Raw genomic sequence first — 24,183 nt, 5'->3', positions numbered from 1 at the left:
CAAACATTGCAAATTGTGGACAAGATGGATTGTTTCAAGAAGTGGCAGAAAGACATTTCTAAATTTGTCTGGCAGGGCAAGAAGCCAAGAATAAAATTTAAGATATTAACTGATGTAAAAGAAAGGGGTGGATTTGCCCTGCCAGACTTTAAACTTTATTATGAATCAGCAGCGTTCTGCTGGTTGAAAGATTGGCTACTTCTTGAGAACACAGACATTTTGGATTTAGAAGGTTTTAACAATGTTTTTGGGTGGCATGCATATCTGTGGTATGACAAGGTTAAAGCTCATAAAGCATTTAAAAACCATATTGTCAGAAGAGCATTGTTTAATGTCTGGACAAGATATAAAGATTTACTTGAAAATAAAACCCCAAGGTGGTTATCACCGATGGAAGCGAAGGCTCAGAAAAAGCTCAATATGGAGGCCAAATGGCCAAAATATTGGGAGATTTTGGAACAAGAAGGTGACAAATTGAAATTGCAGAGTTTTGAGAAACTAAAAGATAAAGTGCGAGACTGGCTTCATTATTTTCAGATAATGGAGGCTTATAATTTGGACAAGAAAACTGGCTTCCATGTGGAAAAATCTAAATTAGAAACAGAACTGTTAGAACCCAAAACTAAGATATTATCAAGAATGTATAACTTGCTGTTGAAATGGAATACTCAGGATGAAACGGTTAAATCTGCTATGATTAAATGGGCACAAGATGTTGGACATAATATTATGTTTGCTGACTGGGAACAGTTGTGGACCACAGGTATGAAATTTACGGCATGCAATGCCTTAAGAGAAAATATTATGAAAATGATATATAGGTGGTACATGACCCCAGTCAAGCTTGCAAAAATTTATCATTTGCCCGATAATAAATGTTGGAAATGTAAAGATAATGAAGGTACATTTTTTCACCTTTGGTGGACGTGCCCTAGGATTAAGGCTTTCTGGGAAATGATTTATAATGAGTTGAAAAAGGTATTTAAATATACCTTCGTGAAGAAACCAGAGGCCTTTCTCTTGGGCATGGTTGGCCAACTGGTGTTAAAAAAGGATAGAACTTTCTTTATGTATGCTACAGCAGCAGCAAGAATACTCATCGCAAAGTATTGGAAGACGCAAGATCTACCTACTCTGGAAGAATGGCAGACAACGTTGATTGACTTTATGGGATTGGCAGAATTGACTGGCAGAATCCGTGACCAGGGAGAAGAGTCGGCAGAAGAAGAATGGAAGAAATTCAAAGACTATTTGCAAAAATACTGTAATATTAAGGAATGTTGAGTGATGTTGGATTGAAATTAGGTGGTTACTAGCTGTAACGGTACAAAAGAATATGAAAAAATGGTTCTTTTTTCTTTGTATATAAGTAAAAGTGTAAGTTACAATAATTTAAGAAGATGGATAGAAAATGAGGGGGTTTTAGCTGTAATGCTATGAGATAAGGATTTGCTGGATAAACAATTTGAACTGGAATACAAGAAGGGGAGGCATGAGGAGGTCAGGGAAATATGTTATTGAAAAATAAGTTATGAAATTTATGTCTTTATTATTTTTTCTTTTTGATTCTTTTTTCTTTGTTTGTATAAAATGGAAAACTCTAATAAATATCTTATAAAAAAAAATTTAAAAAAATACCACCGCTCCGATCCTGGAAACGGGCTGCCAGCAGGACTGACGTGCTTTAGAATGTTCATTGACTGTGATTAGAACGTTTACTGACAGCTAGTTAAATAAGAGAAATACATTGTTCCCATTGTCTCCGTCTGCGTTTAAAAAGGAGTAAAAGTAACTGAAAATTGAAACTAATTTTATTGTTTGAACTGTGTCTAAAAGGACCAATACAAATAGAAACTGTTTCCCTCTAGAGGAAGCCTTTGAAACTGTTATAAGAGTTGAGCTGGGGGAATTTCCAGCTGCAAGATAAAAAGCTGTGAGATTCTGGGACTGACCTTGAATCGGTTAAGAATGTCGACAGAAGAGGCCTTAGCGGTTGCATTAAGTAAGATAAATGACTCACTGGAACAGCTTAACAAGAAGGTGGATGTGGTACCATTCAGAAATTGATACAGGAATCTACTTTGATATGGCAAACTGCCGAGAAGGCTAGGGAGAAAGTTGTTGTTGTTGAACCTAAAGTAACACAACTGGAGAGAGAGAGAGTCCCAGCCTTACGGATGCAACTTGATGATCATAAGTTGATGCCTTCTATGATTGAATTTGTTGGGAAAGATGGAGGGCACAAGGAGAAGGGGACGACAGAGGACGAGATGGTTGGATAGTGTCTTCGAAGCTACAAACATGAGTCTGACTAAACTGCGGGAGGCAGTGGAAGACAGAAGTGCCTGGCGTGCTCTGGTCCATGGGGTCACGAAGAGTCGGACACGACTAAACGACTAAACAACAACAACAACAACATGATTGAATTTAAAGAAAATCAGACTTCGAGGATCAGAGCTCTACCTGAACTGGAGAAGGAAAGTTTGATAGATCCCCTCACACAGGAATTTGCTGATTTTTGGGACCTGGACTTGGGTCAAGAAGAGATTAAGATTGTGAGGGCCTTCAGACCTGGAGAAATTTTGGAAGACGTTCTGAAATATCTTTTGGATCTTAGTTTTAACTGTGGGGATTTGGTTGCCCTGTCGAGAAGGAGTAAAATCATCTCTAGGTGGGAGTTCCCCCGAGATCTACTCTTCAGTCTCAAAGGAAGGAAAATAAAAATAAGATCAGTAGAAGACAAAGTAAAGTGCATGTATAAATACGAAGAAGACTTGCAGAAGGGACTTGGAAAAGACTTAAGAGGTTCAGACAGAAGATTACCAGGTTGATGGACTATATGGAATTGGTGGAAATGACTGGCAGAATCCGAGACCACGGAGAAGAGACGGTGGAAGAAGATTGGAAAAAGTTTAAAGACTATTTATGGAAATATTGTAAAATTAATGAGTGTTAGAAAAATGTTGGAATGAAGCTATACGGCTTTAGTAGAAATGTTAGAAGGAATTAAGTACAAGTAGATTATTGGAGTATTAAAGGAAAAATAAGGTTAAAATATGTTAAGACAATTATATGACAGAAAATAGAGGAAGATGGAAAGGAATTGCTGAAACTTTTAATAGAAGTGGAATACAAAAAGGGAGGTGTGAGGAGGTCGTTGAAACAAGTGAATGTAAGATATGATATTGAAATGGTATGATGTGTGTTCTAAATTGTTTTTGCTTTGTCTTGTTTAGCTTATTGTGTTAGTGTTGTGTTTTGTTTATACATTGTATTGTATTGTTCTTTCTTTTTTTTTCTTTTTTCCCTTCCTTTTTTCCTTTCTGTAATCTTCAAAAGTAATAAATATTATTTTAAAAAAACAAGAAAAAACAACAACAAAAGATTAGAATCGTAGAAACGAGTTGGAAGGGACCCTGAGGGTCATCTAGTCCAACCCCCTGAATTGCTAGCTTAAAAATTAAATAAATTAAGAAGTTGAAGCTAAACAACTTATTACTTATTCAGAGGATCTGTCTGGGGATCTGAGTCAGAAAATAACAATGGGTAACAAAATTAATTAGCATTTGCACGTAAAAGGAAGTCACAGATATATGGCTTAACTTGGAGAAAACCATATCTAAAGACAAAACAGTATGAATTTAGTTAATGAATGTGCAAATGATAGAAGCAGTGCTGGTATCTCAATGCCACAAGGTTGGACTGGACGACCCTTGCGGTCCCTTCCAACCCCACGATTTTGGGATTCTGTGTATGTGATCATCAGCCCTGGAATTTATTTTCAGAAATTTGTGCAGCAATATTTAAGAATAGTGCCAACGCATGTGCAAAGTGCCTTCGTCACTAAAAGTGCGACAATACACAGAGTTAAAGAGCAGGCATTACAGGGAACATGATATCTTCCTTTGGGAGGTGGCGTGGGAACACTGCTTGAAGCCAAGTACTGCCCCAATTTTGTCTGATATCAGTTTTGGGCCCCAGCTGAAGGGGCTTCAGACATGAGACCCCCACCCCCACCCCATGGACCAGTTGAAAATTGCTGAGGGCCTTCCTTGATGGACTAGTTATTTTTCTGCGTGTTGTAGCAATTACAATGCATTGTGCTAGATGCCTTTATTTATTAAATATTAAGATATTACAAATCTAAGAAATAAAGAAGGCAAAGAAATACAATTAAAACTCAGTTTGAGTATTTAATGTACAGGCAGCCCCTGTTTATGTGTGTTCAGTGCATGTGCAACAGTATATATGCTTATTGTGCCGCCAAACCAGGAAGTGACCTGGAAACGTCATAAAGACGTCACTGAAACATCACTAAAAGGGTGGAAAGGGGGAAGGGTGGGGGACTTGCGGGCTTTTTCAGTGGGTTTCAATTTTACGTGATTTCTCTGATGTGTGCGGCACCTTGGGACGCTGTCAACCCTGCGTAAACGGGGGGCTGCCTGTAATGTATGTGGGGTCTCCTGGCTTCAACCACAAATCCACAGACATGCTGTGGACCACCTGAATGAAGCTCATGGACCACCTGAATGAAGCTCATAGAGCCCCCCTGCTCTAAAAATCCTCTCCTTGCCAGCAAGTGAAGCCAGCAAGTGAAAAGAGCTTGAATCCAAGCACCTCCTCCCTCTTCCCAGAGCCTATCCTTTGGGCATCCTTTTTGCAACTACCCACTTTCCCCTGGCAGCATGAGTGACAATTGAGACATCATCTGCCCGCCTTCCACAGCCTCTCCTTCCAACCAGCTAGAGCTGCTATACCAGGCAAAACCATCACAATATAGAACTGTCCTGAGATCTACGGGTAGAGGGTGAGATACAAATTTAACCAATAATTAATAATAGTAGCCATACCTGTTGTGCCGAGCGACTTATCTCCACAGCAAGGTCCCCGCCTGAGTTCCCAATGCCAATCACAATTACTCTTTTCCCAGCAAACTCAGCTGGGCTCTTGTAATCACGACTGTGAAAGTAGCGACCTTTGAACTTTTCAATTCCTGTAAGTGAAGAGCAAAATTGTTCAGGCTCAGGTAGTGTGGATGCGTCTTGTACATGAGATCTGGCACTGTCGTTTTCTGCTGGTATGAAACTGGTAAACTCTGTAGTTGCAACACTAACTGCACTAAGGACTGTGGACATATTTTGAAGAGCAAAAACGAGGACACATTTGCTGAGTTCTACTTTGAACTATGGATCTCTATGATGACTCTACCCATGAAAAAGAGGACATGTCCTGGAAAAAGAGGACATATGGCAACCAATCTGGACAAATTTTATTCCTTGCCCCCCCCCCCGAATTCTCTCACAATATCTTTCCAAACCACATTTGCAAAACTAGTTCAGTTTTGTGAGCCTAAACTTTTAAGCAAATGTACTTTCTGTACTGTTCTAGGAAGGAAAAAAATAACCTTTATGCTAGTGAAGTAATCTTTTTTGATTGGAAAACTTGCTTTTTATGACATACACACGGTTTGCTCTTTGGTTTTTAATGCTTTGTTGCTTATTTTAACACTTATCCCCCTCCCTAGTCTGATCAGCTCAAGGCCAGTGTGAGAGAAGACGCTTTTCATGCAAAAGGCCCCAAGTTCAACCTCAGCACCTCCTGGCACAGCTGGGAAAAGGCAATGGAACTGCAGAACTGCTGCCAGTCCATTTTGACAATACAGAGCTGGATGGATCCATGGCCAGACTCATTATAAGTCAGCTTCCAATCTTCCCATGGAACTACGGAAAGAACTGCTGCACCAGTGTGATACAGCTGTGCCAGTGTGATACTTTGAAACTCACTGGCTGAAATGAACAACCTGTTCTCTGTCTAAGCACTACTTACTACACAGAGTTGTGGTGAGAATAACTGTGGGATAACAAATACACAACACTTTGCACACTGGAAAAGGCTATAGAAATGAGTAGCAAGTTAAACATAAAGGAAGAACTTAGCTTATTTTAAGAAAGAGAGAGAGAGAGAAATGCAGTTACAGGATTGGTTCCTTGATAAGACGGACACTGCCATGTGGTTTTCTCTGCTGAGCACCTTAATGTAAGTGCCAGTGCCCAAAACAGCATGAGCTGTGGGAAACTCAGGCAAGTGAGACATGGCAAGGGGAGCATGCACATTTCCATACTAGAGGCAACGACTGAGGGGTGGCAAACCCTGAAGCAGTCACAAAATGTCATAAAAACGTCATGAGAAGGGGCAGGAGCAGAGTGGTCTTACGTGTGCTCAGCTGGCGCACGCGGGGGTCCGTAACCCCCTTGCAAAACAAGGATTGCCTGTAACATCTGCCTGCAATGGCTCCGTCGCTCCCCTTAGCACCTACAGAGCGTACCTGGGAAGGAGTTCAGCGGCAGATGTGCCTTTGTGTGATGCCCAGTGCAAACCAGGATTGCATCAAAGACGGATGATTCTTCTTTTCCACCCGTCTCTGTGACAACATCCCATTGGCCAGTGCTAGAGAAATCTGGGCGCCTTTTTACACTGCACACCTTAGTCTGGAAAGAAAAGTCAGCAAGAGAATGATGAAGGATTTATTTCTGTGATATTAATGTATACCTCAGCATATGGTACAAAATACATATCAGAAGACACCTAAGGGCTGCGGTCTTAAACCTACACACTTGAAATGAAAATAAATGCTTCCAAATAAAACTGATTGGGACCAGACCTTAGATTATTCCATGTTGAGCAAATTCTTTTCTGGGGGTACTCAGGGGTACGCAGTACCGACACCCCCACACCCCCAATGAAAAGCATTGGTTAAAAGTGTGGCACTGACTATTACAACTTCGTAGTGAGTACTGACACCTTTTCTTTTTCTGGAAGAAAAGCACCACCCACAACCCTTGTTGAATCTCAAGGGTAAATTTCAATTCCTGCAGTACCAAGAAATACAGTGGTGCCCCGCAAATGAAAAATGCCTCGCTAAATGAAAAACCCGGAAGACGAAAGGGTTTTCCGATTTTTTAGCGGCTTTGCAAGACGAATTTCCCTATGGGCTTGCTTCACAAGACGAAAGCCCATAGGAAAATCTCCGGGGACAGCGGGGAAGCGCAGCGCGCCTTCTCCTCTGTTCCCGGACCTGTCCTGAAGGCTTGCGGTGGGAGGTCCGGGAACAGAGGAGAAGGCGCGCAGCGCTTCTCCTCTGTTCCCGGACCTGTCCTGAAGACTTGCGGTGGGAGGAAGGTTTTCCTCCCCACCGCCAACATTCAGAAGGCTGTTCTGAAGGCTGGCGGTGGGGAGAAAAGTCCTTCTCCCCCCGCCAGCCTTCAGAAGAGGTCCGGGGACAGACTGTCCCCGGACCTGGTCTGAAGGCGGTCTCCATAGGAACGCATTAATTGATTTTCAATGCATTCCTATGGGAAACCGTGCTTCGCAAGACGAAAAACTCGCAAGAAGAAAAAACTTGCGGAACGAATTAATTTCGTCTTGCGAGGCACCACTGTAGATGAATTTTACAGCATGCTAGAATAAGTACAGTGGTACCTCGGGTTAAGAACTTAATTCTGAAGCGTATGTAACCTGAGGTACCACTGTATTTTGTTTATTTATTCAAACATTTCTATTGCATCTTTCTTCCTTTTGGGAACCCCAAGCAGCAGCAGCACATGCACAATAGATTTGACAAAACAACAGTGGGAGAAATTGGTGGAGGAGACTAAAAAGAGTGAGCTTATCTCTTTGGGATTAAGGCTGGTTGCTTGTCTGAGCTGCTTGGTGGCTTGGCTGTGGGTGTGGCTGCATGCTACTGCCAAGAGGAAGCCAGGCTGAACAAGGGAGGGAGCGGGCAGAGGGGTTATCAGCCAGCAGCAGGCAGACTTGGCTGATAACAGCTTCTGAGAGCTTGCAAATAAACAGGAGTGTTGGCGAGGACATTTGGAAGAGAAGGCCCAGAGTGCCGTCTCACGGTGTCTGTAGGACTAAGAGACATGGATGATGAGGGGGCTACTGAAGTGACCTGCAACGCCTGTGCCATATTTGTCTTTCTGCCTCAGAATGTGCAAAACTACACCTGCAGCAAGTGCAAGCTGGTTGCCTCGCTGGAAGAGAAGGTACAGCAACTTGAGGCCAGCCAAGTCACCCTTCAAATTACTGGGCAAGATGATGACTTTCTTGATAGAGCTGAGTGGACTGTCCTGGAAGAACAACTACAGAGGAGGAAGAGCGCCCGTTGCAGGAGACAAACTCCTGGAGGAACTTGGCTCACAGAAGCAGTACTGTCAGAAGCCATGCTGTTCCTTGCGCTCACCTCAGACACAGATACTGGGCCAGAGGATCAAGAACATAAGTTGCAGAGCTTAGAACACTCTGAGGTAGTTTTGGAAGGCACTGTGTATGGAATGATTCCTGCCACTCCCCAGAGGAGGAAGGGACTTGGGTTGGTGGAAGGGGACTCCTTCCTGAGGGGGACAGAGGCAGCAGTGTGCAGAGGTAACAGGATGTCCTGGGTGCAACAATTCAAGGACAGAGAAGTTGCCAAGGCTTATAAAGCCCACTGGTCACAACCCCTCCCTCCTGATCCACGTGCATTCAAATGATACTGCCAGACACAGCCCTTGATGTATAGCAAGGAACTATGAGACTCTGGACTGGAAGCTCAAGGACCATGGGGCACGGAGGTTTTTTTCAACACTCTTTCCTGATGAAAGTCGTGGCCCAGGAAGGAGGAAAATACTGGAAGTAAACCACTGGCTGCACAGGGGATGTTGTCAGGAAAGATTTGACTTCCTCTCCGCTTTCTTGAGTAAGGACTTCTGGCAAGAGAGAGGTTACACCTCACAGCAGTTGGCAAGAATGTGTTTGCTAAGCATCTTGCTGAGCCACTCAGTCAGAACTTTGTATGGTTCATTCAAACAAAATGATTGCAAGTGAAAAAACCATGCCATTTTTGCGACGTTACAGACGAGTCCTGTGTTTTAGCTTAGCTCTGTGTAAGCTGGCATCAATTAGTCCTGTTTATCAACTGTTTAGCAAAGCAGTTTTTATGCTGTCCTCTTGGAGTCTGCAGAGGTGCACGGTTGACAGGAAGGCATGTAACCGAGTGAATAACTGCATGAGGGATCCACTCACACCTTCTATAGCCTCTTGTTTCACTAAACCCTTGTGACCCTTCTCCCTAGACAGGTTGTCTCCTGCCTTCTGCTCTCCACTGGCTCCACCCCATCTTCAATGGTTGCTAGAGATGGAAGAAGACAAGAGTTTTGGTGTCCCCCTTCTCTCCCACAAATAAAGATTGCAAGCTTTTCATCCTTAAAAAATTCTGTGTGACAAAGAAAAAAGAAAAAGAAAACGTGGTCTACAAAAAAGCGAACACAGATTGATCAGGAAAGGCTGAAAAGAGCTGAAGAAACACACTCTCAACTTCCTTCCACCTAAAAGAAGGATGGGGAACCTGCAGCCACAGGCCAATCTCAGGCTGCCAGGAGGTCCAATGTGACCCTGTGAGGCCACTTCCCCCAAACCACAGCTGGTGCTGTCAGCTGATGAGCAGGAGGACAGAGTATAATTCTGCATCGGGTAGACAAGACAGCAGGATTTAATCCCCAATCTCTTTTTGTTTTTGGCATCATTTTTGTTTTTCTTCAATGTCCTCCCTGTTGACTGAATGCTCTGCTTATGGCAAGAGAGAACATGAGAGAGGCCACTTGGACCAACTACTCATAGTATATTGCATAGTATATTGTCAAGAACTCTTCTGCCCAGAATTTGCTCTTCCAAACCTAGAAACATCCCAGAACACAGCTGCTCTGTCCTACTCTTCTTACCCTGAAACGGATATATTTCAGAAGATCAAAGTGCTTGGCGTACATTCGGAAATAATCCATAATCTTGGAGTTGTGCATGTAGTTGGGGAAGTCGTCTGGGATGGGGAAGTCGCTGAAGCACATCATCTCCTTGGAAGTGTTGATGATGACAGATCTATAGATGCTGGCCCGTCCCTCCTCAGGATTCTCCTGCAGGAAGCATAATTTTAAGAGGGTGAGGTTGTGCTCATTTCGTATACAGTCATACCTCGGGTTAAAGTTGCTTCAGGTTGAGGGTTTTTGGGTTGTGCTCTGCGGCGACCCGGAAGTAACAGGACGCGTTACTTCCGGGTTTCGGCGCATGCGCAGATGCTCAAAATGACGTCACGCACATTCACAGAAGCAGTGAATCGCAACCCGCACACGCGCAGACGCAGGTTGTGTTCGCTTCAGAATGCGAGTGGGGCTCCAGAACGGATCCTGTTTGCATCCAGAGGTACCACTGTATGTCACTTAGGGATGTTTTCTTTGAAAGGCAAGTAACAAAGGCAATTATAATATTGTTTGAGGCACTTGCTTCTCCAATCACTGGGAAATCTAGGCTAGGCCTTAACAGGATCAATTTCTTTTGTGGAAGAAAACACTGGAGAGTTGCAATACACATGTTAAAACTGTTTGAAAAGTACTGCAAGGGCAGAGACAGATATATATGAGGCACTACTTTCAGAGAAACCATGAATTGGAATACCATGAATTAGCTCATCCTCAAAAATTATATTGTGCAAGTCAAACTGCAGAAAAGGTGCGTGGCAAACTCAGGTGTTCTATCTTTGTGATCTACTGATGCACAATAAGAAACAGCCCACACATCACGTCACACGCGACCTGCCAGTATTTAGTGCTTCGTTTGAGCTTGGGAGCAGCAGCAAAGGCAGATCCAGAAAAACTGGATATTGGAGGAGCTGCCTCCTTAGACAGGCATCCAACTCGCTGGCCCTGCATTCAGTTAGGCTGAGCATGGTCAATCTTTCCTTCCTGTGACCAAGAACTTCTTTTAGCAGGTTAAAGCTTCCATTTTCCCATCACAGTTTCTGCTCCTTTCCTGCTCCTAGGTTTTTAACAGTTGTTGTTACAAATCCCCACTGACAGAATCAGCAAGAAAAACATTAACATTTATGAAATGATCTGGCTTACCTTGAACCTCCAGAGCCCCCCAATGTCTTCACTGCTCTCAAAGCATGTAGGATCTAGACCCTCATCTAAACAGCATTTGATGCTACAAAGTCCACTGGAGCCACCTCCTATAATTGCAACTCTCTTCTTTGCCATGGCTGGTTTCCCAATTTCAGGAATGTTAGGGCTAGGCTAGGAGGAGAAAGAGATACTTATTTCCATAAAGGTCACACTCTTGCACCTTCAATAATCCAGACACAAATATCTCCCTGAACTTGTTTTGCAATTCCCAAAATGATACCTGACCAGATCTGCACCTTTCCTTTGAAATTGGTTTCAACCCAAAAGAGGAACAAAATTGCATATATTAGGGGAAAGTGTACATTAAAAGCCATATATTAAAATTTTAAAAAATAGCATACAAAATGAATTGTATTAGTCAAAATTGTTTGCAAAGTGTGTCTATGAGGAAATTGCACTGGTGTGAAGGTAAATGAGTCAAATGTAGGTTTTTCTCAGGAAGCTGCAGAATACGGATGGATTGTGGCTGATGTCATGTGTGCACAACTTCAAACACCAGCAGCAGGAGTGCAGTGGAGAGTTGAGCAAATGGTAAACACAGTAAAGAATCTTAAATACAACACTCATATCCACTTTTTAGTGCTGACTCCGTTCCTTGTGTTCATGCTTTCACGGCTGATCTGTGTGCAGTTCCTGGCAGCCTGGAGGCTCAGTTGTGCCTTGGCCAACAGGAGAACATTTGTGCTTCAGTCACTGTGGGAAAGCCTTAGGAAGAATCCACCTTGGGGAAATGCATGGTGCTTTTTTTGTGTGTGTGGAGGAATTATTTGCCTACGAATGTTGTTTGATGAACATGACGGTGGGGCATCAAGGCTTACTGGTGAAGCAGGGGGCCTCCTTCCTATAGCAGAAGGGCCAGTGGGGTCATGGAAATGGGCACCAATATCGTAAGAGGTTCACCGTAGATGAAAGGGATATCAGGATGCCTGCAAGGCTTGAGAGGCTTTTCAATAGGGGCTTCTGCCCAGGATTGTGAAAGAAAGCCATGCACAGCAAGCTGAAAGTGGTTCCTATGGGAGGGAGCCCCTTGGCCTCCCCACCACCACACGACCCACCAAGTGTAGCTCAGGTTTGCCAGTAACCATGCCAGGGGAATTGTAGGGGGCTGTGCATGCCAGTCTCCCTGAGCATCTCATGGGGAGGGATCAGAAGTACCCTCTCCATCCTGGTCTTAGCTGGTGTGTGCATATGTCATGTTCTTTCAACAACACTATGACCGATTTAATCCCATTTGTTGTTGCCCAACACGTTCCTTCTTTCATGACAGGCAAAGTATGCCGACAGCACTAAACAGTGATGAATATCCATTTCAGGCACTAGCTGACTTATCAGCTGGATCTCTGAACTTTCCCCATAGCACTTCGAGAGATAATTATTTCAACCAGGCAGGTCTGACCAGCACGTCCACAAAATAAATACATCCATGATCTCTGGACTCCTCCCTCAGTGAAGATAAGCTTTACTTTATTTCTCTTCTAGTTCAAACCAGCAACAATTTCTGCACCAGGAAGCCACAAAATCCCCCTGCAGGCAAGATACCAAAGGTAGTCATTGATGTCATTTTCTCTTGTTGACTTTCCCCATCAGAAAGGTCTTTCAGCAGCCATATTTTTACCATGTTTCAAAAGGTAAAACGTGTGTTTAAGAGGGAAATTGTTAGTACTCATTAAAGATTCCTCATCATCCTGGGAAAAAGTGACAAGTGGGGTGTCACAGGGCTCATTGTTGTTCAATGTCTTTATAAGTGACTTGGATGAAGGAATTGAGGGAATGCTCCTCAAATCTGCAGATGACACCAAACTGGGAGGAGTAGCTAATGCTGCAGAAGACAGAATCGGAATTCAAAATGACCTTAACAGATTGGAGAACTGGGTGCAAGCCAACAAAATGAATGTCAATAGGGAGAAATGTCAGGTTCTACACTTAGGCAGAAAGAACCAGATGCACAAATACAACATGGGAGACACCTGGCTTACTAGCAGTTCATGTGAAAAGGGTTTAGGGTGGACCACAAGCTTCACATGAGTCCACAGTGTGATGAAGCAGCAAAAAAGGCTAACACTATTCTAGGCTGCATCAACAGATGTCTAGTATCCAGATCAAGGGAAGTAATAGTACCACTCGATTCTGCCTTGGTCAGACCACACCTGGAATACTCTGTCCAATTCTGGGCACCACAATCTAAGAAGGATGGTGACAAGCTGAAACATGTGCAGAGGGGGGCAACCAAGATGATAGAGACTGACAGGAGATATGATAGTTGTCAGGGAACTGCCATCGGAACTAGAGGAGGAGGAGGCGAGGCTCCACAGCGATGCTGGAGAGGGGCCAAGCAGGGAGAGAGGCAGGTCTCCTGTTGGGGAAGAAAATCAGCGCAACACCAGGGATAGAGGGGGGCCAATGGGGGAAGCAGAGAGCAGGCTCCGGGACTCTTCACTGGACACCAGCGGGGAGAGCACAGGTCCTCCGCTACCCACGCCCTCCCTGCGCAGAAGACTTCCGCGCAGGGAGAGTAGGAGGAGACTGGGCGTCAAACAACTTTTATGTTGGAAAAGGTTTAAGAAACGCCCACTGACGGATTCTGCCAACGACTGAACAGCCACGGAGTGGATGGCTGTCCAGCGAGAAATGGTTTAACCAGCCAACCTAGCCCAGAGCGGCGGCAACCCCTAAAGCCATCACAGCAATCCGTCAGTCATTGAAGTTGCTTGTGCGCAGCGACAGGCAGGGGAGCATAATGAGTCAAACCAGAGGGGCCGGCGCCACGGAGCGAGCAGCTGGAGTGCAGAATCTGGTGGAGAGGAACCGAGATTTAGAACAGCATGTGGCTCTGCTGACGGCGAGGCTGGAAGAACGGAGGGCTCAGGATGCCAAGGTCAGACCCACCCCCATCGCAAGGAAGGTACCGGGGCTGGTGCACAAGTTTGGGGGTAAGCCCCAGGACTACAACGCGTTCCGAACGGAAATAGAGTACGCTTTGGAACTGCAGCATGATGACTTTGCGGATGATGGGGAGAGGGTGGCCTACATTGTGGGGCATCTGGAGGATGGGGCGCGGGAATGGATCAGGCCCCTAATGGCAACGCAAAATGCCGCCTTGAAAGACGTCAGGAAATTTTTTCTGACAATGAGAAGCAACTGTTGGGATACTGCCAGGGAGACAAAGGCCATCACTGCCTCCACATCGACTCCGGACGTCCACCGATCTCCCGTAGACACGCAGTATAAGCAATTAGCGACATGAGCTCCAGAAAATAGTTTCCGACATTCCTGAGCTCATGCACACTCTGTCAGCAGATAATGCACAGCAAAAGTCGCACTCAGGAGAGCATTAATTTACAAGTTTTATTCAGCGTTGATCAGAACAAAAAAACATGACTGCCTGCTTCAGTGTCTTCGACACCAAGAGAGAAACGAAAGCAACAGAAAACATAAACATCCTGTGAACAGGAAATGCGCAGGCTGTGACACAAACATCCTGCTCCCTTTTAAGGTGGAACGGAAATATCCTAACATCCTCCCCCTTTCCGTGTAACCTGTAGTACCTGTGGTTCAACCCAATTGCAACCTTTGTACGTAAACCTTAAGTTGTTCTCTGTTAACAACCTTAGACAACAGATCAGCAGGAATTTCATTTCCTGCCATGTAGGACACCTGAATGAGTCCTTTCTGAATACACTCTCTTGCACGATGTAGCTTAATCTGCAAGTACTTGGTTCTTTGCTTGCAACTCTCTGAGTTCAGCAAAGCCAAACAGGATCTATTGTCTTGATACACTTGTATAGGACATTTCACAGAAACTCCGATGTCCTTAAACAGTTGCATCAACCATTCACAATCCATGAGTGAAAATGACAGAGCATTGAGTTCTGCTTCACAGGAACTTAGGCTAACTGTCGTCTGCTTTTTGCACAGCAAGTCAAACAAACAGTGGTTGTACATGTAGCATACTCCAGAAGTGCTTGTACCATCCGTGGTGTCACTTCCAAAACTTGCATCTGCAAAGATTTCAAGACCTCCAGTCTTCTGACTGGTGAACCTCAGCCTGTAGTGCATAGTCCCTTTCAAATAGCGGGCTATGCGCTTCAGAGCTTTCCAATCCTGAACAGTAGGATTATTAGCATGTCTGCTAAGCAGGTTAGTGCTTACAGCTATGTCAGGTCTTGAACATCTAGCAATGAAATTCAACTTGCCTAGAATGCATCTGTACAGCGTAGTGTCAGAAAACGCTTCAGCAGTACTATCTACCTGGTAACCTGTCACCATCGGTGTGTCTGCTGGGTTTGCATCAACCAAATTCAACCTGGTTAATACATCAGCAATTTTCTGTGTTTGGTGTACCAGAAAATTACCTGCTTGGTCCCTCTCCACCTGCAGAGAAAGATAGTTGGATACCTCACCAAGATCCTTCATGTCAAAGTGCTCCTTCAGCTGAGCTAGGGTGCTTTGGTACAAAGCCTGATTCTTCCAAAACATCAGAAGATCATCAACAAAACATAAACAATACAGTTTGTTTTGTCCCTCCTCCTTGACAAACACACACGGATCAGTTTTGCCCTGGTGAAAACCTAGAGAAAGCAACGTCTCAGTGAGTTTTGTGTTCCAACACCTGGCACTCTGCTTGAGACCATATAAGGATTTCCGCAGTTTACAGACCATTCCCTTCTGTATCTGCATTCCATCAGGTGGAAGCATGTGCAGCTCCTCCCCCAAAATCCCGTACAAAAAAGCTGTATTAATGTCGTGATGGGAAACATGCAGTTTCTCCTCTGCAGTGATTTTGAGCATCAGCCGAATGCTCTCATATTTGACGGTGGGCGAGTAGGTCTCGTGGTAATCCTGTCCTGGTACCTGTGAAAAACCTCTGGCAACCAATCTGGCTTTGTGCCTGACAACCTTGCCATTCTGGTCTGTCTTGGCCTTGAAGACCCATTTGCTGCCAACCAGTCTCATTCCTGGAACTACCGGTACCAGCTCCCAAATTTGGTTCCTGTTCAAGGAATCAACTTCAGCCTTCATGGCATTAAGCCAAGGCTCAGCATCTTTAGAGGTTAACTCCTGAACCTCTTTGAAGCTTGAAGGTTCCCACACCTTCTCTGAGCTACTAAGAACAGCAGTTGCTGTCTTAGCAAACTCATCAGCAAATCTCTTTGGAGGTCTGCCTTTGGTCGCCCTTTCAGACCTGCGAACCAGACGCAAGTCTTCTGGACTCATCTCCTCCTTCTTAGGAGAAAAGTGACCAATGGTGAACAGTGGTTCTTCCAGTTCATTGTCAGACGCATCAGATGGTCTGAATGAGGCCTTTGCGCTCTTGTAGTCTGCTGTGTCATCACTGTCACTGACAACAGCAGCAGCGCCGCCCACTGAACTGGAATCCGAACTCTGATCATCATCATCATCATCATCATCATCATCATCCTCAGCTTCCTCAGCTTTCTCAACATTATCTGCCTTTTTCACATCACCTTCATCCTCCTCTGGATAACTCTGGAAAATTCCCACATTTTCCCCCCACTTAGGATTGTACTCAACACTCTTTGTGAACTTAATGGACTTAGAGTTAGTCATCCATACTCTGTATGCACCTTTTTCGTACCCCATGAACAAACCATGTGCCCCACGCTTCCCAAGCTTGTTGCTCTGTGGGGTGTGTACCCACATGTCAGAACCAAAGATTCTCATGTGCTTGACGTTTGGTTTCTTACCAAACATCTTCTCGTAGGGAGTACAACCAATAGGTGATGACAGTCTGCGATTATAGGAATAAACAAACGTCGACAGAGCTTCCCCCCAAAACTTCTCAGGGAGGTTGGCATCATGCAACAAGGTTTTCAGGCCTTGAAGCAAAGTCTGATTTGCTCGCTCCGCAAGTCCATTCATCCATGGCGATCTAGGCGTTGACAAGTCATGCTGGATTCCCTTCTCAGTCAGGAAAGCTTCAAACTGCTGAGAAGTGAACTCCCCGCCCCGATCAGTAAACAAACAGCCGATACGTTTACTGTGAACATTCTCCAACCAAGCACAGAATGCCTTGAACCTAGGAAACGCTTGCGATTTCTGCTCAAGCATAAACACATGAATGTACCTAGAAAAAGAATCAATTAGAACCATGAAGTACCTTGCTCCACCCAAAGAGGGCGCAAGTGGACCAACCAGGTCTGCGTGAACTAGCTGGTAGGGTTTGGAAGCCTGCCTGCTAGACTCCTTGCCTTTTGGAGCAACCTTCACCTTGTTCTCTGCACAAGATACACATTTCATGTGAAACTTACAGGGTTTGATGTTCAAACCTTCAACCAACTCAGGCATCTTGGCCAGCGCGTGCCAAGACATGTGACAAAATCTTCGATGTTGATCATGAATACATCCTGCATGAAGAACCTTGTTAGTTTGTGCAACACAACAAGAATCAACATTAGACATAATAGCATTGTCATCATAAGTTATACAGAATAAGCCATCCATAAACTTTGCATGCAAAATGTCCTCTTTGCCTTTCCTGATGACACAGACGCTCCTCTTGAAGGAAATCTCAAAACCACGCCCAGTCAGCTGTGGGACACTAAGCAAATTGTCCACAGCACCTGGAACAAAAAGTACATCTCTGATGGTAGTGTGCAGACTTGCAAGTTTCACAGTCCCTACTCCTGCAATTTGCAATGCCCTTCCATCAGCCAGGTGGATCTCTCCGTCTTGAGGTGTGAAGGAGATGCTTATCTTTTGATAAATGGTGCTTATCTTTTGATAAATGGCGGCTGGCACCAGAGTCCATAACAAACCTGGCCTTGGCCTTTGGAGCAGCTTTTCTGGCAAGCAGAACCTTGTTTTCCACCGGCGTGGGCTTTTGCTGCTTGCCCCCCTGCTCCTGGCCATCAAACTTGCCTTTAGCCTTTGGTGAAGCTGTGCCAGCAAACAAAACCTTGTTTTCCACTGGCGTGGGCCTTTCACCCCCCTTCTGCTTCGGGCCATCTGCAGGCATCTGTCTCTGTTTACTTCTGGCCTTCCGGCCTCTGCAAAGTTGACCTTGGCTCCCATGGGAAACAGAGCTCTCAGCTGCCGACTCCTTGGCTCCCCCTGGAGGCTGGAATGCTGCCTGGGATGACATCACAGTCAGCTCCCCCTGCAGCTTGCAACCGGTGCCCTCAGCATCCCTGCATTTACTCGCATTCTGGAAAACAGCCAGGACCTCCGATGCAGTCAAACTCTGGGCTGGGATGACTGGCAGATGAGCTACTTTCAAAGCATTCCACATCTGACGTGCAGTCGTGTTGCCAGCTAGCGTAGCAATTTCCTCCAGAGAGACGGACAAGACTATTACGTCTACGGCCCTCGACTGTTGGGCCTTCCATCTATCTGTCAGAGGAACTGGAGGGGCTTCAGACACAGTATGCCACACTCCAAACTGACGCAGCAAACTCTCACACCATTTTGCCCAGGTCTCATAGTTGTGCCTGTTTAACTTTGGGCACTCAGCAGCTTCAGAGGCTTGGAAAAACTCCATTCCAGCTCTTTACTTGAGCCGTGAGTCTTTTTCACTTCAGAGACTCCTTATCTCGGCACCCATTAATCACGAAGCCTGCTTGGCTCGGCTCCCAGGCCAATTAGGCCAGCCGGACATCAAAGACTCTTTTGCTTTTGCTTTCCCACACATACCTCAGCAGTCTGTCGCAGTCTTACTCTCCTGTAAGTGCCGTGAATCTGGGCCCATAACCTGTTGTTGGGATACTGCCAGGGAGACAAAGGCCATCACTGCCTCCACATCGACTCCGGACGTCCACCGATCTCCCGTAGACACGCAGTATAAGCAATTAGCGACATGAGCTCCAGAAAATAGTTTCCGACATTCCTGAGCTCATGCACACTCTGTCAGCAGATAATGCACAGCAAAAGTCGCACTCAGGAGAGCATTAATTTACAAGTTTTATTCAGCGTTGATCAGAACAAAAAAACATGACTGCCTGCTTCAGTGTCTTCGACACCAAGAGAGAAACGAAAGCAACAGAAAACATAAACATCCTGTGAACAGGAAATGCGCAGGCTGTGACACAAACATCCTGCTCCCTTTTAAGGTGGAACGGAAATATCCTAACAGCAACATGTCAAAGACGTCAGGGAAGTGCTAAAGAGACTGCAGAAGCACCAGTTGTGGGTCAAGCTGGAAAAATGCCAATTTCACACAAGGGAGGTCGAGTTTCTGGGGTACAAGTTGTCAGACAAGGGCCTAGCTATTGACCCCAGCAAGGTGCAGGCGGTACTGGAATGGAAGGCCCCCAAGACCCGGAAGGACGTGCAGAGGTTCCTAGGGTTCAGCAACTTCTACAGGAAGTTCATCAAGAACTTCGCCCATTTAACAGCACCCATCACAGACTGTCTCAGTAGCAAAAAGAAGTTCGTCTGGACGGAAGGGGCCCAGCAATCCTTTGAAAGCCTGAAGAAAGCGTTCGCGTCAGAAGAGCAGCTCCTGCACGTGGATCTGGAGAAGCCCGTGAGGCTAGAGACCGACGCGTCAGACCGGGCCATAGGAGCTGTACTTTTGCAGCCAGGAACCCAGCAAGACTGGAGGCCGTGCACCTTTTTCTCGAGGAAGCTGAACAAGTCGGAGCAGAACTACACGGTGTATGACCGCGAACTGCTAGCTATCTATGCAGCGTTTCGCCGATGGAGACATCTGTTAATAGGGGTGCGGCACAAGATCCAGGTTTGCACGGATCACAAGAACTTGGAGTACTGGAGGACTGCGCGAGTACTCAACCAGAGACAGATTCGATGGGCACAAGAGTTCTCCAAGTTTTCCTTCGAGATCCGGTATGTGCCGGGAGAGGAGAATGTTAGAGCCGATGCTCTCTCCCGGAAGCCGGAGTACATGGAAGGAGAGGGACCGCCGGAAGCCCGACACGTGTTCCCCGAGGACAAATGGGTGTGTGGGGGAGTGTTGGTTGGGAAACGAGAACTCGCCGATCTCATCAGGGACGACGAGTTCGCCCAAACTAAAATCAGGGAACTACGGGAAGGAAGGGAAAACCATGGAGAGTTTGAAGAAAAGGAAGGGGTACTGTACTATAAGGGAGTGCTGTACGTACCGGAGGAGACCTTGAGAGGAAGGGTACTCAAACAACTCCACAACAACCCAACAGCAGGGCACTTTGGTCAGCACAAGACCATGCTGCTTGTCACCAAGCAGTTCTGGTGGCCAAGGGTAAGGGAAGATGTACGGGAGTACATACGGGGGTGCGATCGCTGCCAGAGGGCAAAGGGGGAGAGGGCGGCCCCTGCAGGGTTACTGGAACCCTTACCCATGCCGGGAAGACCCTGGGAGGTGGTGTCCATAGATTTTATGACTGATCTGCCCAAATCAAGAGGGAAGACAGCAGTCATGGTAGTAGTCGATCTACTGACAAAAATGTGCCATTTCATAGCTTGTTCACATGCGGTGACGGCAGAGGAAACTGCCAGATTGTTTGTAGATCACATCTTCAGGTTGCATGGGGCTCCTTCGAGGGTCATCTCAGATCGCGGGAAACAATTTACTTCAAGGTTCTGGAGGAAGCTCATGAGCTTGCTGCAGGTCGAGGTGGGGTTCTCGACGGCGAGACACCCGGAAACCAACGGGCAAGCGGAATGAGCGAACAGTATACTCCAGCAATACCTACGCTGCTACGTCAGCGAGAGACAGAACGATTGGGTAGAGAAACTAGCGCTGGCTGAATTTGCATACAATAACGCTGAACACGTGTCCATGGGAATGAGCCCGTTCATGGCCAATTATGGGTGTCACCCCAGGGCCTTCCCGGGGAGGGGGGAGGAAGGGTGGAGCGTACCTGCAGCAGAGCAGTTTGTGGAAGAAATGGAGGCCTTGCACCAGCAACTCCAGATGAATTTGGAGAGGGCCAAAGAAATTTACAAGAGGCAGGCAGACAAGCACCGTCAGGAAGGGGAGACCATACGGGTGGGGGACCGGGTGTGGTTGTCAACCCGAGGGTTACCCTTTAAGGGAGGGTGCAAGAAGTTGCAGCCGAGGCGGCTGGGACCTTTTGAGGTAACACAGCAGGTGAACCCCGTGGCATTTAGGCTCAAGCTGCCTGACAGCATGAAGTTACACCTGGTGTTCCATAGGTCCCTACTCTCTCCGTACAGGGAGGGGCGGGAATTCGCGGGACGGGAGGGAGAAGTCACCACACACCCGCAAGTAGAGGAGAGGGAACACCACAACCAAGCCACGGAAATACTTGATTCCAGGTGGCGGGGGCACAAGGTAGAGTACTTGGTCGCTTGGGAGGGAGAACCCCAGTCCGAAGACACGTGGGTTCCCACGGAGGTAATCAATGACGGGTATCTAGTGGAAGAGTTCCACAGTCGGTTCCCACACAAACCAAAACCACCAGCGAGATTCTGGGAGGAGCAATTTGGCACCACCGACGACAAGGAGGAGTTTGTAGGTTTTCCTGACTCCAAAGAGGAGGGAGGAGAAGCGTCGGAGAGGGAGGATTCAGACTGGGAGGCCCACCCCGCGGGGAGAGATCAGAGCGGGTGGGAAGCGGGTTTTGAATCCTCTGAGGATGGCGATAGCTCCTTCCGAGGATTCCCCGCATCGTCGGCCGACGACAGGGACGAAGTTGGATCCAAAGGTCGGGCCGGGGGTGGATGGGGTTCTGGGGGGGAGATGGATGTCAGGGAACTGCCATCGGAACTAGAGGAGGAGGAGGCGAGGCTCCACAGCGATGCTGGAGAGGGGCCAAGTAGGGAGAGAGGCAGGTCTCCTGTTGGGGAAGAAAATCAGCGCAACACCAGGGATAGAGGGGGGCCAATGGGGGAAGCAGAGAGCAGGCTCCGGGACTCTTCACTGGACACCAGCGGGGAGAGCACAGGTCCTCCGCTACCCACGCCCTCCCTGCGCAGAAGACTTCCGCGCAGGGAGAGTAGGAGGAGACTGGGCGTCAAACAACTTTTATGTTGGAAAAGGTTTAAGAAACGCCCACTGACGGATTATGCCAGCGACTGAACTGCCACGGAATGGATGGCTGTTCAGCGAGAAATGGTTTAACCAGCCAACCTAGCCCAGAGCGGCAGCAACTTACGCACAAGCAACCCCTAAAGCCATCACAGCAGTCATTTTCAAATATCTTAAGGGCTGTCACATGGAAGGGGGAGCAAGCTTGTTTTCTCCTGCTCTGGAGGGTAGGACTCAAGGCAATGACTTCAACTGACAAGCAAGGAGATTCCAACTAAACATCTGGAAAAACTTTTTGACAGTAAGAGCTGTTTGGCAGTGGGACAGTCTCCCTTGAGAGGTTGTGGGCTCTCCTTCCTTAGAGGTTTTTATGCAGAGGTTGGATGGCCATCTGTCAGGGATGCTGTAGTTGAGATGCCTGCATCACAGAGGGTTGGACCAGCTGAGCTGCTTGGGATCCCCTCCCACATTACAATTCTATGATTCTATGACTCCTTTCCCCTTATACCCCACCTTTCCTCCAAAGTGCTCAAGGTGGCCCTCCTGGTTTCCCATTTCCCATGTTATCCTCACAATGACCCTGTGAGGTAGGTGAGGCTGAGAGACAATGACTGGCCAAAGGCCTCACTTGAGGGCCAAGCCGTGGATTTTACCCTGTTCTCCCAGATCCAATAAATGTCCCACAATGTTACTCCATATTCTGGAAAGTAGGTCTAGAAGTGAAGAAGCAGGAGGACCTTTTCTCATAGCTCTGGGCGTTTATGGCGACCCTTGTTAACAGTTCTGGGTGGCAACTTTCCCCTTTCCACCACCCATGCCTAGGAGGTTTTTAAGCAGAGGTTGGATGACCATCTGTCAGGGATGCTTCAGCTGAGATTCCTGCATTGCCGGGGGTTGGACTAGATGACCCTTGGGGTCCCTTCTGACCACAATTCTGATTCTATGATTAGCATAAATGATGCCTCTGTCAGACTATGGCTTTTTGCCATAATTCACCAGGTCTCAGAACTGACTAGGTCCATAAACATGTAAAGTTATAGCAAGTGGGCCTTCAGACATGTTCTTTTTTTTATTAATGCCAGCCTCCATGCATCACCTCAGGTGCTGCCTGGAAGAGGAGCCCTCAAGCAAGGTACCTCACTTTTGGTAAATGAAAAGTTACACCTGTGTCCTGATATTCATAACAAGGGAGCTTCTTCAACTATGAGCCAGAAGCCCCAGCTCAAATCTCACCCTCCACTGTGAGCTCAACCGCCATGGCTTTGACAAGCTGTTATACAGCTGACAGGCTGTATTATCCATTCTGCAGTATGGATTCCAGCCAGACCTTTGCATGCCTTGTCTCTATGCAGATGGTTTGGTTAACGTCCAGGCCATATTTTCTTGCAAGAGAAGCAAATCATGGAACAGTCTAGAGAGAGACTCTCTACAACTAAGAGGGATGGATCCAGTGGGTTTACAAACCACCTCTGCCACTAAGTGACGGGGAAGAAACTATACTTTCTCATCCTCCCTTTTTTATTAGCAAAATTTTAATAACCTACCTCACAATATTAGTATGAGGATTGTAGAACATTCTATGCACTCCTCTAGAAATTGTAATATAGGTAAAAGCAGGCACAGGCAGACTCGTCCCTCCAAGATGTTTTGGGACTACAACTCCGATCATCCCTGGCTAACAGGACCAGTGGCCAGTGATTATGGGAATTGTAGTCCCAAAACATCTGAGGGCTGAGTTTGCCTATGCCTGGGTAAAAGCAATACTCAGTTATTCCTTTCAATAAAAAACCAGTGATTTCATAATGGGATATTACACTTAGGAAACTTATTAAAGAGGATATCCTGACACTAATTCCTTAGTGATTTGGTCTTCTCCATTCCTCACATTCATTTTTGAAAGTAAGCTATTTTAGTTGTTCTTGCTTCTTCATAAGTTCCTGTGCTTTTACTCCAGTGAAACCAGCAGGTGTGCTCTGTTAAACTCGTCCAGATCCCTTTCAACATTTCATATGCCATTTTATCCTTCAAGTCTGCCCTTTACAAAGACCCTGATACCTTCTGATGACTAGAAATATGCCATTCACCTGCTCTAAACAACTGTAACTGGTATACCTGACAACAACTTAAGATTTGCAGACTGAAAGATATACAACAGACCTGTGAAGACTGCAGATGTGATGAGGCAATAGCCCAAGGATTCACCGTGCTGCCTAGTCCACCTCTTCCACTCTGAAATTCTTCTTCAGG

General features: G+C 46.2%; 1 protein-coding gene across 4 annotated transcripts in view; it reads right to left on the bottom strand.

Annotated features, from left to right (window-relative positions):
- FMO5 (flavin containing dimethylaniline monoxygenase 5) overlaps positions 1–24,183 on the bottom strand; it is a 45,720-nt gene that overhangs the window by 18,834 nt on the left and 2,703 nt on the right. For 3 of the 4 annotated variants that reach the window (XM_083621415.1, XM_083621413.1, XM_083621414.1), the window contains exons 2-5: positions 10,932–11,102; positions 9,759–9,947; positions 6,326–6,488; positions 4,851–4,993 (exon numbers count right to left, since the gene is read on the bottom strand). In XM_083621415.1, the coding sequence (XP_083477541.1) occupies positions 4,851–4,993; positions 6,326–6,488; positions 9,759–9,947; positions 10,932–11,066 (630 nt within the window). In that variant the 5' untranslated portion in view covers positions 11,067–11,102. Of the gene's footprint in view, positions 1–4,850; positions 4,994–6,325; positions 6,489–9,758; positions 9,948–10,931; positions 11,103–24,093; positions 24,171–24,183 lie in introns of those variants that run through there. The other variant, XM_083621412.1, reaches the window with a different exon arrangement.

This window comes from Podarcis filfolensis (assembly GCF_964270895.1).
Source record: "Podarcis filfolensis genome assembly, chromosome: 6".
Classification (NCBI taxonomy): domain Eukaryota; kingdom Metazoa; phylum Chordata; class Lepidosauria; order Squamata; family Lacertidae; genus Podarcis; species Podarcis filfolensis.
Note: the sequence above shows the minus strand (reverse complement) of the source record. Positions and strands in the feature narration are given on the sequence as shown.